The 14,926-nt window shown below is 37.3% G+C and overlaps 1 protein-coding gene across 2 annotated transcripts in view; it reads left to right on the forward strand.

The window, feature by feature from the left end:
• Positions 1-14,926, forward strand: part of STXBP5L (syntaxin binding protein 5L) — a 219,584-nt gene that overhangs the window by 183,320 nt on the left and 21,338 nt on the right. For both annotated transcript variants that reach the window (XM_074809076.1, XM_074809084.1), the window contains one exon: positions 7,948-8,118. In XM_074809076.1, coding sequence (XP_074665177.1) covers positions 7,948-8,118 — 171 coding nt within the window. The remainder of the gene's footprint in view (positions 1-7,947; positions 8,119-14,926) is intronic.

The raw sequence follows: 14,926 nt of genomic DNA on the forward strand, positions 1-14,926 counted from the left end.
AATCTTTACCAGGTCAGAGTTAATGTCTCCCATTTTACGCAGCAGTGAAAAACTAGATAAAGTACCAAATAAGCTCAGTTTTTTTCAAGGATTTGAGGAATACAGAGGCCCAAAAACTGCTCAAAACAGGTCTAGTTAGACGGAGTAAGTCAGGGCAGTGTCCGGTTGAGTCTCAAATACCTCTAAGGACAGGGCGTCTGCAACATCTCTGAGTGACCTCCTCCAGTATTTGACCATTCACATAGGAAAAAAGTGTTTCCTAATATTTAACCAGAATTTCACGTGTTCTGAGACATGTCCTTTTCCTCTCATCCGATCACTGTGCGACTCTGAGAAGTGTCTGGCTCTGTCTTCTCCATATACTTGGATCAGGTAGTTACAGACAGCAATAAGGTCTCTCCTCAGTCTTTTCTTCTTAAGGCTGAAAAAACCCCCAGTTCTCCAACTTTCTCTTACATCATGTGTGCCACCTCCCTTACCAGCGTGGTGGACCCCTGCTGAACTCATGGCTGTATGTCAATATCTTCCTTGTAATGGGAAGCCCAAAACTGGGCACAGGACTTGAGATGCAGCCTGACAAGTGCTGAATACGGGAAGGATTACGTCCTTCAAGCTGCTGGCTTGGCTCTCACTGATTCGGTGGAAAATGTGGTTTGCCCTTTTTGGTGCAAGTTTGATCACTATTAAGATGGAAAACATTGTGGGTTGGACTAAAGGCTTTCACTTTTACATAAATGGTTTTAAGCGTTTGGCCTCTATGCAATTTCACCTTTTCGGGTTTTGATTCTTATATTCTGTAGCTAGGACCTACTAGAAAAAAGTTTCTCATCTGTTGAAGGTCAGGTGCATGACAGCACCAGTTTCTTCCTTAATTAAATAGAGAAGTTTATGGTCAAACATTTTTAAAAGAGAACCTATATTAACAGATATATTAGCCCTCTGACAGTCCAAATAACCAAAATGTAAAAACAAAAAAAGGCAACAAGAGCTGACCAGCAGGTTAACTCTGTCATCTATTACAGCAGAACAATGTGCCATGGTTATATTTTGAATGCAGAAAGGGACTGTGTTCTGAATTCTAATGCTTCCAGTTTTTTTTTTAAAACAAAACAAAACAAAACTGATCTATATGGGAGATTTAATAAGCAAGGAGTTTAAAGGAAAGGTAAGTTCTTAAAACTGTCCAAATGATACCCTAAAATGTTTATAACTGATACAGTTAAATGTAGTCCTGAAGGACAGGCAGTAGAATTTGTTAGCTGAAAGAACAAAACAAGCAGTAAAGTTCATCAAACATTTAAGAGTTGATAATAACAAAATCATAGGTGACTGTTAGGCTCACAATGTAATAGATTTTCACTGTTCCTAAGTTCTCTATTGTTACTTAAAGAAGAGTTCCTTACTGAGGACTCTCAAAGGTAAGTCATTTTCCACTGCTTTCAAGCTATGCAAACACATCTGTAGTATTCTTCCATTCTCTGGGCTCTGTACGCTTCTCGGGTTGTAATAATCTCCAGCGGTCAAAATCTGGGGCTACGCAGAGATTTACCAGACCTGCCTGTACCCAGAGGTCCTCTATAGTAAATAACTTGGAGTGGGATTAAGCACTCACACAGACTGTCAGCTGTAGGCAGAGACTCGAGCATGAGACAGCCTGAGCAGAAGAATATTTAGAAAGTATCATTTTCCAGGTATCATTATTTTGACAACAAAGTGATAACAAAAGAAGGATAAATAAGAACTTTAAATCAGAAGTTATCAACTATATGTTTTTGCAACATTAAAATAAGAATTAACAATTGTTACTAGTTTGTTTATTGCAATAACCTGGTATGAAATCTGTTGAAAATCTACAATGCAAAATGTTAACAAGTCGGGAAAAATTTAGATTTTTTTGGAATTGTTTGATTGCTGCATAAAAATTATGTGTAAACTTAATTATATTTGGAATGCCTTATTTGACCATGTCTCTACTTTTTTCTGTTGAGTGTTTGCAAGCAAATTATTTATAGGTTAGCATCTATGGAGTGGTGTTAACTCAGTTATTTCAGACATTCTTACCTCTAGGTAAAAACAACAATTTTTGGAAAAATCAGGGGAAGAATCTCTGGAAGAATCTGGTTAGAATAGATTACAAACACTTTTGTTGTAATTATATTACATTTTGTTCATTCATTTCAGAGGGAAAGGTGGAGTTTTGTTTAGAAAGTCTCTGGCTCATATGTGTCATGCTTTATTTTTGTCATGTTCAGGTTGAAAAGATGTTTCCAGTCCAACCTCTTTGAAGAATTTTTCATTTTCAAAAATCAGAGGATTAACCCCAGATTTTTCCATCTTGAAAATGCAGCTGCAATGCTACTAATAAGGGGTGCTGAGGACTAGTTGTTGACATCCCAGGTGGTCTTGTGGTTCATCCACTCTATCTGCATGTTTCAGTGTTGTCCTCTGTGCAGCTCAGGAGGTATCATGTCTCATGCATATGTTTCAGCATTAAATCAAGTTTTCTGTCTGTGTTTTCCTGTTTGTTGCACAAAACATAGCAACAATTTATGTTACGTTATTCTGTCGAGGCCCACTGAGTGCTGTGTACTTTTTGAGACAGTCAATTCAGTAGCGTGGTGTTACATGATCACTGGAAATTCAGCAGAGGAATCCAAAGAGCAGAGTTAGATCCAAGTAGTCCAAAATTTTCCCACTGTTCTCAGGGAACAGTGAGACTTACTTTTAGATTTGCACTGCCAGGTTTGGGGTTTCAAATATAATGTAGAGGTGATGTTATGACATATGGTAATATATTCGTAGTGTTCTTCATTTGGATAGTGTTTATTTTGTATTTTAGTATCGTTGTTCATAATTGCAGACAAAAGTACTAGTTTTAAAAGAAGCTCTGTCAGTGAGAACACACTTAACATTTTCAACCACGTCACAGTATTTTATTTATCTGAAAAACAAATCTGTTCACCCTGCTTTCAAAAAAATTATTATACCTAGGATCAAGCACAAGATAGGAGCTCATTACCATAATAAGAATGCCATTATATTACACAGGCAGTATATTACAATGACAGCATGTTATACTCTTAGTAGGACCTAAATGTACTAGCAGCAGGTCAAGAGGGCAATTCATCCTTCCTCTTCAAACCGATGAAGACACGACGGTAATTACACACTTTGACTGGCAGTACATCTCTACTAACCTCTTCTGCTAGGGCTCACACCTCCTCTCCTGCCTGGTGGGCAGAACTGCACCAAGAGAAAATTGCGATCCTGACTTTGTAAAGGATTTTCTTTTAAGAATAATTTGTTAAAAGTCTACGGTGTCAGTCTGTATTCTCACTAACGAATGATCGCACTACTTTTACACAAATTTTGGTTATTTTACATGCAAACCGGAGACTGTTCTTTGGACCATTTGTAAAGTTATAAGAACTCTTTTTTTTCCCTTGATTTTAAATCTGTATCTCTTTGCTGTGTAAAGAAATAAGCTTAGGCACACCCATAATTATTACCCAAAATCTAATTTATTGATAATACACAAGAATCCCTCAGTGGAATCAGATGGACTTTTCCTCCCTTTAACAGCAGAGATTGTATTCCTCAACATTTGTTGAGAAGATTCTCTGGGACTCTTTTTTTCAGGTTCTTTCTGCTCCATGTAAAAGCATCTCTTTCTGGTCCTCCTGCTCTTTTATTGATTACTTCCTTACAATTTAGGATGATATTATAATGCTTCTAATTAGTCATATTTAAATTCCTTTGTTCTCAGTCTCTCTCAGATCATGAGTAAGAACTGTTTTTTAGCTAGTTTTTGTGTGTGAATTTATCCCTTTTTTAGAACTGAAAAAAATGTTGGGTTTTTTTTTTTATGTCTAGTGTAACACAACTTGCTAGGCAGCAACTGCAAATGCATGTTTCTCCTTTCTTTCTTACATTTTTAATATATTTAGTTTTAACAAGGGTCCAGCTTTGCACTGGTGAATCATTGGTTCCTTTTGCTTTTTGCAGAGGTCACCAAGTAGTTTAAAAGAGTTGTATGACAAGGCAGGTTGTGTAACATATGCATGTTACTGTGTGTAAACTAAAATCAGTATGTGTATATATAATACACTCCCTGTCTGTGTCATAATACTCAAAAAAGTTAGAATGAGGCTCTCCAGCAGGCTTGCTGGTGTCTGTTGCACACTGCAAGTCTCAGAAGGTATCTCTCAGTAGTTTCAAGTTCACAGTAGCTAATGTTACTTCTTCAGTTCCTCTTAATCTCATCATCTCACTGGTATTTTGTGTGACACATTGGCCTTCCATCCAGAACAGTTTCATTTCATTTTTTAAGCAGTTTTTGGGGTGCACACTGCACTGAATGTTGCTACCGTTTGGTAACAGGGATAGCTAAAGCATTTTAAATTTGTGTGGGTAACGCCATGAGCCCACATAAAAGCAAACAACCAGGACCTGTGCTGTAGAAGCAGCACATGGAGAACGTCAGAGAATTTTGTCATGCACTTCTCTTTTATATATTTTAATAAATCTTAGATACAGTGCGTTACGAGCTGCTTTATTAAATCAGTGGAGTTAAATCGGTATAAAATGGACTAATGATTGTAGCATGGGGTAATCTACTATGATTACTTCCAGTGGCTTGCATAAGCCTTACATTTTTAAATTAATGAACACACTGAGCCCTAGCTATTTAGTTCACTGTCCACAAACAGGAAAAAAGGCTGCTGCCCTGCCACAGTGGGATGACTGTTACACAGCCTGCAGACGGCTTAAAGGATAAGCTCTGCTGAGCCAGAATGCGCAGATGGAGAGTGTTAGTAACTCTGGTGCTTGCTGCTGGAGTCTAGAAGCACGAGAGAGTATAATGCAAATTCCCTTGACCTCATGGGAAGGGATAGCAGGCGATGGCAAACGCAGTGGTGGAAAAGAGAAGGGGGCTTTTTGTACAGTGCTTTCTCCCCAAGCAACTATTCTCTGCCTTCTCCAGAAGAAGAGAGAGTTAAGAGCTGTTGCGCTATTGCATCAGCGGCACAGAGCAATCCATGCACCGCTTCTTAAGTACCAATGTTAATGTTTCTGGTATCAACTGGTGCTCGGTATCAACCAGTATTTCTGATTGAGAAAAACCCCAGTGACCACATGACAAAAGCAGTAAGCCAGCAAGAAAAAAAGTTAAAATGTTGTTCTTCCTTACAAATCGAATAAAGCTGGGAAAAAGCCAGTTTTTACAAGGCTCTTCTATCTGTTCTTTGGGGTGATTGAAAGACATCTCTCACGGCAAACGAGGCTCGGTGATCGGGGCTCAGAGGGCTACTAAATCATTGCAGTCATTTTGGCAAAGGGTGGTAACTTGAGCATTCTCACAGTCTCCCTTAGTACATTATAGGAAACTCATGTTGCTTTTTTCTTACCACTTTTCTTGCACACCTCATTCTTTTTAGACAATGCGGTAAGGAACCCTTTCTTAAATAGTACATAAACTTCCTTCAGAAACATTTTGTATGACTGAGCTCATGCTATATAAATAGTGAGAAATCAAATTTTAAATGGGATTTTCTCATAGATTTGGGTGGTCTTTATCTGCTTGATGCTTCTCAGCAAACAGTTGCAGTCATACTTCCCATAATTATATTAGTCTTTGTACAATGTATTTTTGTTTTTACTAAGGTTTGAAGAGCTGCATAGCTCCTTGTTGTATACATTTAAAAAATAATCATATCTAATCAGAAGAACAGAACGGTGTTAAAATGTAGAAAAAAGTGTGGCTGATCACTAAAATCCTTCTTCCACTCATTGTTATAGCACTCACTAATATTTCACCAACTTCAGTACTTGAAGAGATATCCCTGCAGCTTCTAGGATGAGGTGGTTTTTTTTTTTTTTTTTTCCTACACAGGAACTGGCTTTGCTTATTCAGAAAGGCATTGTCAAAACAACTAAAGAGATTTAGGTGCCCGGATCCTACTGATTGTTTTTGTTTAATTTGGGCCTTTGAAGGTAACTGAGACAAGCAAGTATACTGACAGAAACACAGCAGTATTTCTTTTAAAATCTGGCATAGTGACTAGGGGTTTAGATGAATTGTGCCCGTTCTGTACAATGTTCAGGGAAAGGGACTCGCAATGTTGTTGATGTTTCTATAGAATATGATTTTTTTTTTACTCTATTATGTTCCTCACCACTTCCTAGGATCCCCCTGGAGATAATTAGATATCATGCTGAAACTCCTTCACACAAACTGATTTTTGAAGAAAGGAAGCAGCTGGATGAGGATGTGTCTGTTGCTGGGGTTGAACAGTCAGCCTGTGCCCTTGAACAAAGCCCCTGATCTCAAAGGACTTTCTACTGAAATATATGAATAGTTCCAGCATATTTTGGAAAATTCCCTAACTATAAGCTAAATGAACCATCCACATCATTTTTATATCTGCTATTAGCTCAGTTAATAGCCGTGTATTAAGAAACATGATAAGAATCATGAAAGTTGTGTCTCCTACAGAGCTGTCTCATTATGCAGCACGGATACTAAATTGCTTTCTAAACTAGAATTCTGAACAACTCTTTCCAGTTTTGTTCATTAAGACTGAACTGCTTTCACATGGAAAGGACATGACTTACACATTGGAAGACTACATATAATAGCACACTATATGCTGTATTCTGTATAGAATCTGTTTAATCATTTGAATATAGAAATAGCTTTTCATCATGTACAGTGGAGCTGTTATGGTATGGTAACCAAGAAATAAATGTATCTTGGTATATTAACACTCATCTTTTCCTTGGATACAGTAAAAATCAAAGAGAGATAACTGAATGTGATACAAACAGAACTTTAAAGACTAATCTAATTCTTAGATATAAATAACTTGACATTTAAAATGAAGGCAGAAACTCCAAGCTTGTCCTATATTATCTGTAGTATTGAGTTTCCATAGTTTTGAATAGAAACATTCAGTGTGCTTGCATAAGTCTAAATTTTTGTTATGCTTGTTGCTAGCTGTTTACTTAAACTAGTAAGTATGAATTACCTGCTGACCAAAAATAATTCAATTATACCTGGGCATGTATCCTTTCATATGTTGAGGGGAAAATTGTGTTCAGTAATTCTTCTCATGTTACCTTACCCAACAGGAGAGGAAGAAAAATATTGTATGAATGTTTTATAGTCCAGTCCAACCCACTCTGATCTAAGCCTTGATCAGTGGATTGTTGTGGTTTAAAGACCTGTTGCCAGTGATGAGGAACAGAGGAATGTAGGCAGAGTTTAAAGCAGCCATGGTTTGTTTCTTACTCCATCAGACAGCAGCATGTGCTGTGCTGACTGACCATGGCCTCTAGCAGGGGTCCAAGGACTTAGCCTCATACCTTTAATTGTTCAGCAATCAGTTTCCTTAGCAGTAAAATAAAACTATGTGGTATATAAAGAACAAAATACTTAGTAATATTATGGCTAGTTTTATAATTATTCCAAATGGTAGCAGTTATATGCCTGTTCCATGAAGCTTTGAGTCAGGTAGGGAAGATGTCTAGCTCTAAATTCTATCCTGTAGTAAATTACACTTGCAGTTCTTTGAGAGCAAAAAGGGAAGATAGTGTTCAAATTTATTTGCTGTCTGTTAGGAGACACAACATCAGGGGTGACAGTGTTACCAGCAGTATCTTGACAAATTGCCTGGGCACGTAGGTCAACAAAAGGCTGTGGGATCTGCAGCTGTAAGAACATGTACCAGTTCTATGTCCCTTGTTTGTTTATTTTTTTTCTAAGTGTACCTTAAATATATGGTGAGTTATTCTTACATATACATGCTGGGTTGGTAAAACAAATAAGTAGTTGTTCTCAGAAGATTTGATTTAACCCATTCTTAAATATCAGAACATACATCTCTCCTCCATTCTGAATTTTGGGAGCTGGCACTTTACCTCGCACTTGTTGGATTCGCTTTCCAGATCATGTGAATGGTCACTGTACAAGTCCAACATCCCAGAGCTGCGGTTCAGGAAAGCGACTTTCCAGCGCAGATGTCTCAAAAGCAAACCGCCGAGGGCCTGGGAGGCCCCCCTTCAGAAAAGCGCAGTCTGCAGCCTGCATGGAGATTTCTCTCCCAGTCACCACAGAAGGTGGGTGGCATTGACTATTTTGTTAAGTATTTGTGAAATTCTCACCGGGTGTGAAAGCAAATCAGTTTAGCATGATCCTTGTCCTAGTCATCGCCCTGAACTGCTGTCTTCATCTGACTGTTTAGAATTAGAACTACCCATGTGCGTTAGTGTTGTTACTAACAAGCCTGCTCCTGAGCCCTGTGCTGCCTAGGGATGTGGTATGCTGAACCTCGCCGAACTCTTACAGCCGTCCCCTCGCCTGTACGGATCGGGTGCTTTGGTCTGGAAGAGCAATTGTTCATAGCAGCTTATGTACACTTATTGTGACAGCTAGTAGTACTAACGTTTTAAACGCTCATTGTCTCTACTTATCAAGTCTGAAAATGAGTAAGATATTTTTAGAATGTGAGTTCAGGCTTAAAAAAATAGATAATATTTATTGGTACTGAAGACTTATAAAATTCCACAATCGCTGTCCACCTTTTACAGTAAAATTATAATCCATAATCTAATTAAATTTTTATATTTATAATAATTTTCTTGCTTTAATGCTTGAAAAAACAGTCTTCAAATCTTGATCCATCTGAGTGCAGTCTCGATGAAACTGAGAGATACACAGTGGGCCACTCATGGCAATGCGTTGTGCTTAAAACTTAAGAAGCCCATTGTAGTCTCAGCAGTGCCAACTATTCCACTGCAGATCGTATAAGCAGAAGCATTCAGCTGACATGTTTTTTCTTCGGTCTTTATAGTGTTCCCACTCTGCTGGTGGTGTCCTTGACCCTTGTCTCCCAGCTCCCCCACATTCTTCCGATAGAATTAATGTATTGTCTGCGCAGAAATGATTTAGTCTATCAAAAACTGAAAAAGCATAGCATCAAAATAAATGGGTAGGACTGTAGGGTTGGTTGTATTCCATTTTAGTAATAGGTAAAAATGTAATATGATTTAAACAACAGAAATTAGAGTTTAACACTTTAATAATAAAATAATTAATTTTAACAATTAAGTCTTTTAAAAATCCAGGTTTTAATTTTAAACAAGTTGCATAATAATTTCCTAAGTGCCTAAGAGAGAATGATCCCCTGTGGCTATTGTCTGGGCTGTAGCATGGCCTGACCCCCCAAGGTGCTGTAAGTGATAGGTAATCGACAACACCGTAACCTTAGCCCTCTGTCTTGAAGGAACATTTGTATCCTAACCTGCCCACCTGCCAAGGTGTCTGCACCACGGTTCTTTACAGCTGGAACCAGTACTCCCTAATTTTGCTGACTGGTGATGGAGACAAAGCAAGGGGAATTATATCACTCAGAGTGTCTAATTTTGTATTTTTAAATGCAAATTATTACAAATACCTTTGTTACTAGTGGCAAATGGCTAGAATCGTTGATTCACGTTTTTTTCTTTATGATAACATAAACTAGCAAATTCTTTTTCAGCTGTTCTTCTACCTACTGTGGGGGTCACACAACAGAAAAAATTGGTGTCTATGTGGGTGAGACCCTATAAGAAAATATCCTAATTTGGCACAGAGAGTTCCAAGATTATGTTCTTGACTGGAATGGAGCTGATATCCTGAAGTCTGTTGCAGTGTCCTCTAGCAGCTCCTTCCACTTAAGAACAACATTTACCTACATTCATTCATGGGGCGCAGAGCAAAGCATGGCCAGAGGCTCTCTGCAAAACAGCTGCACTCACTGAAGGTGTTACCATCTTCCAGCTTATGTCATTAGGTCTCTGGTAGAAGTCACCTCCCATCGAGCAGAGGCTATCACACCAGAACAGATACTGGTGGCAGAGAGATCCTTTGAGTTGTTCATTTCTGCCTAAGTACAGAAACACTAGCTTTCTATAAAGCTTTCTATATTGGGTTACATTATCCAACTCCCTTTGCACTAAAGCAAATAAGAAATGTCCACGTTATCTATTTTTCTGACTTTACTAGACGAGTATTAACCTTCTGCAGAGGAACAGGGTCAAAAAATTGGGGAGTAGTGACGTTTCAACTGACACTGCTGTTTGTTCAGTGACCGTTCAACCATCTCTCCTTTAGGAGAATGTTACAATATCATTGTACTCTTCAAAGATTAAGTCATAGGCTGAACAGCAAAAATGTTAAATCTCCTTGTAGGCTTCATATAACATATGACAAAGTGTAATCCTCAGCAATCACTTATAAGAAGTAATCCTGTTTAAATACTAAACCTACTATAAATTTCAGTTTTAACTGGGATTAATTAATGGCTCCTGTGTGAACATTGTACTCAAGCAGATTTACAGAGCTCTGAGGTGTTTAGAAATTCCTGTGCGTAAGGGCAGTTTTCATCTGTGTAATCACCAATTCTTCCTCCACATTAGTTATTGATGATGACCATAACATAACCCTTTCATCGACCTCTCTTTATGCGCCACACAAATATGGTAAGTACCATTGTCATATGATAGCTCGTGGTGGGAAATATATCACTGCCACCGTAGTTTCTATTGCTGTGTGGTTTTCTTCATTCTCTGTAGTACCAGACTCTTCTGGAATTCTTAAATGGAGATACTGCTGCAATATGAGCACTACTTGTACATAACCAGGCCACAGTACCACCGAATTCTTTTATGCTGCTTCTTTGCTTTTTCCCTCCCATCCTCACAGAGTAAGTAGGGTCACTGGCAGGCAGAAGCTACAACCCCCTAAGGTCCCTCTGACGCTTGTGTACAGAACATTTAGTAACACAGTGAAACTTTTGATGGCACGATGATGCTTTCTGCGTATCTGTATCCTGAAAGATTCACATTCTGTTGTTCATCGCTAATTGTAATACCTACCGAGTTTAATATTAAAGTATATCTCTTTCTAGAGATAATCATCTAACTTCTTTTCAGGGACATGGAGTAAATTTAAGTAAGTGACATAAGAAAGTCCCTATTTAAAAGTATCAGTGGTGTCATTTAAATGGTATTACAGATCTCAGTAAGGTCAGTGAAATGACTGTCTTTAGAGTAATTTATATTAACATGTAATAGGATGGAGCGTGGCTTCGGTGTGACCTTGAGTGTGGGGGTTTGTGTACAAGTCACATTTCAGCAGGTCTATAGACTAAAATAATTTTCTGATTATTTATATTCTCTCATTAAAACAAAGCCATCTGTCTGACTTATCTAAACTTTTTTTTAGATGCCTGTGGTATTAGACTTTTGACTTGTAGCTCTACTAACCGATCTGTCTGGAATGGCTGACATTCCACCACTCTTCATGCATCTTGAATTTCTAGACACACTGTTTTGGGAAGTGGTTTGATTTATTTCTGAAGGTTTTTATACTAAATAATATGGTGGAAGGTGGTATGATCCTTGAAAGATTCTTAGGCTGGGAGTAAGGAGGAGGGTGAGGGAGAAGGAAGAAGTTAAAAGGTTTGCAAAAGTATATACTGAGAGAAGAAGCATTCTCTCCAAAATGTGGAACTGTCTGATCAAAACCTTCTTGTTGGGCTGTTCCAAAATAAAACGAAAAAATCCTCTCCATGCTAAGAATTTATTGGCTGCTTAGGAGTATATGCTGCAATAAACAATAGATGTATTCACGATATTTTTTTTTTTATGTGGTGAATCAAGATACATATTTTATGTCCTCGCTAGAGAGGTAGTATTTCAGGTTAGTATTTGATAGGATTTTATTATTCTACCTGAGTAGAATTTTGATTAGAGATTGCTATCTCAGTAGTGTAAGTGCTTTTTATACATAAAGAAAAAAGTCTTTGTGTGGGGGTAGGTGGTTCTTACCTCTTCTTAAGCCTGTCTCTGGGGCACTGATAACACTGAGAGATTTTTTTTTTCAGTAATGCTTCCAGTTCCTGCTCTTTACAACCTCTTCTAATTGATTTGATTTAGAAGGTAATACATTTTGGTGACTAATCATAAGATATCTATTAGAATAATAAATCAGTCTTCTCCTCTAGCACTGGATTTCAAAACCTACTTATTTAAATCTCATCTTTTTGTACAATGGGAACTCTATTTCCAGCATTTTCATCAAGTCTATTTTCAAGCAACTTTCACACAATAAATTCTTCTGACTTCATTCCTGTTAGCTGATTGTCAAAATTTTGCTGAGTCTTACATCTTTACATGTGTAGAAGGATTCCTGATATAGAAAAGCATTTTTTAAGAACTTCTTTGCAATGATGCATCAGAGGAAGAAAATGGAAGGCGGTGGGGGGGGGGGTCTTGTTTACTGCTGGTCAAAATATTGCATAGTGTTCAGTTTCATAAAGTGCTGGTATTTCTTCCACACTTACAGAAGACTAATTCAAAAGACAAGTAACAGTAGCAGAGGATGGTGTCTATGTGTGCACGGTTACTGTTACTGCTTAAACCTATGTCCTTCCTAGTATCCTCATCTAACAAGGAAAAACTTGAAAAGCTCTTTTTAAATTCAAGTAGATTTTATTCCAAGATAAAGATTACTGCTATTTGAGTTTCAAAGCCTGTCATGCTCTTTGTTTGGTTTGGTTTTTTTCCCCAGAACACTAGTGTGTAGATCAAATAGCTTGTTATGGCTATATTTTAGTCAATAAGTAGCCAGACATTTAATACAGCAATTCTCAAATACCCTTTACGCTATTTAAAATGTTACATGTTGTCCTGTTGTATCTTCTGGTTTCATAAATGCAGTATTCTCACAGCTATACTAAAAAATTCTGTAGTTGCTCAATATTCTATATCTAATTTTAGAACTTTACAAGTTCTTAATAGCATATTATTGATTTTAAACAATCTTGTTTTCACATACTTTTGATTAAGCTGTTTCTTCCTTGCAATAATATAAGAATTTAATGGCATTGTAAACAAGATCACAAATATAGGAAATTCCATTGCTGAACTTCTAAAATCTAAATTTCTTCTAGTCCTTTTCAACCAGAAGTTTTTGAGACTTTAGGAGTTAGTGATTATATCTCTTTGAGAAGGCTTTCTTGCACAGGGTATAAACTGTTTTTTAAATCAAGTTAACATTGTGCTTTTAAACATCAACAACAATAAAAAATGTACATGAATGCAAATTATTCTTAGTCAAGAAAATCCATTCAGAGGTTCTGTCCCATGATAACATTCTGTAGAAAGGGAATGTGTTTTGTCTCCAAGCTTAGTGGATTTCTCTGCAGGCAGTAGCCGTTTGCACTGATCATGTCTCAGTCTGTTCCAGCTCTGGGCCCCAACTAGCACCCTTTTTTGTCTGCAGATGTCCTCACAGAAACGTTGAAATAGGGATTATATTAACCTTTTGTTTAGCTTCTTTGGGGAAAATGTGCTCCCCTACCTGGTTCCCCTTTTGTCTTGTTGCAAAGATCCAAAACAGTTGATCTCAGTCTAAGAGCTAATACCCGTTAAAGCCCCCTTTCCATCTAGAACAGCAGAGACCCCAGCCTGATCAAGAATTTCAGCGTAGATGAACAGGCCCAAAACATCTGCTCTCTTTCTGCACAGGGAAACAAATCTGTATTTCAGTTGAATTTTTAATTGTAATTTTAGATTAAAGAAAACACTGAATTAAAGAAAACAGTGACGTTAAAGAATAAAAATAAAATTGTTGTGGGAGGGAACTCAGTGTGGTTACACTTGTATAGCCGGTGGGTATATGGATGTGTGCACAGATACATATGCTGGCATGCAGTCCTCTTTGCTTTAATAAATTAGAACTAACTCTGAGAAGTCTTTCAGATTTGATACTTCTTGGTTATTTCTTTTTTTCAAACACTCTGTTTTTTTAAGCCGGTTTGCATTCTCTAGTGCATGACTTGCTAGTTGCCATCAAGAGCTTGTGCTGACAGACTCTGCCATTTTTCCCTCCTTGCCTGCCTTCACACCAAAACCAGGGCATTCTGTATATGTATGTCCATATGTGGTTATAGCATACATCTTAGGAAGAAAGTGAAGACAGAGTGGAGTTTTCCTTTGAAATGTTGTGTTTGGAAATTTATTTAGTCCCACCAGCAGTGATAGAATACTGTCTTTCTTTTTTAAAAATTATTTTTAGTTTCCATTATGTAGTTTTTAACTCGTCCAGCTTCATCACCCTTGACTAGAAAGGCCATTTAGGTCTTAGTGCTACAAACTTGCCTCTGAACAAGGAGTCCTAACAAGCATTTGCTGTGCATTGTAATTTTCTAGGAATGCTAAGAGCAGAGTGAATTTGCTTTAGCTTTTTGAATTTTTTGAATTTGCCTTAGCTTTGCTTTAAAATAATTCAGTTTCAGCATTTACCTCAGCTTTTGGATTAACTCTTTTGATTGTATGTAGTTAAAATTTGAAATAGAGCACTTGAATTGAAATGTCACTGTGAGCTGGCAAAACGAACCACTCAAGAATATTTAGTCATTATCTTTAATAACCTTATCAAAAATTCTATGGCAAGTACAATACATTTTCCATGTTAATAGATCCAGTATACTCTTAGACTTCAAGTTTTTCTCTTGCATCTGCATATTGAATGACTAAAACTGTTTGGGGGATAAATTGTTTTGTCTCTTGTGTGATTTTGTCCAACTTGTTTTGGAGATGGGTAGTATTTGATATACATTATATCCTTTAAACTTCTTTTATTATTCAAATGTATTTATGAGGATCACCATAAGAAGTCTGGTAGACAGCCTGGCAGAGGCTTACAGATTTTTTTTCCTGATGGATTTTGGTTTAGGTTTTGGTGCTGAATATTTTGAAGTTTTTGGTTTGGTTTTTAGATTCAGCAAATTGTACAGTCATTTTTCTGTGTACGTGTGTCAACCTGTTACTTTGGTCTATTATTTCTATAACATGGTTTCCAAAGTTTTAGGATTGATCT

The sequence above is a fragment of the Strix aluco genome, chromosome 2 (genome assembly GCF_031877795.1).
Source record: "Strix aluco isolate bStrAlu1 chromosome 2, bStrAlu1.hap1, whole genome shotgun sequence".
NCBI classification, from domain to species: domain Eukaryota; kingdom Metazoa; phylum Chordata; class Aves; order Strigiformes; family Strigidae; genus Strix; species Strix aluco.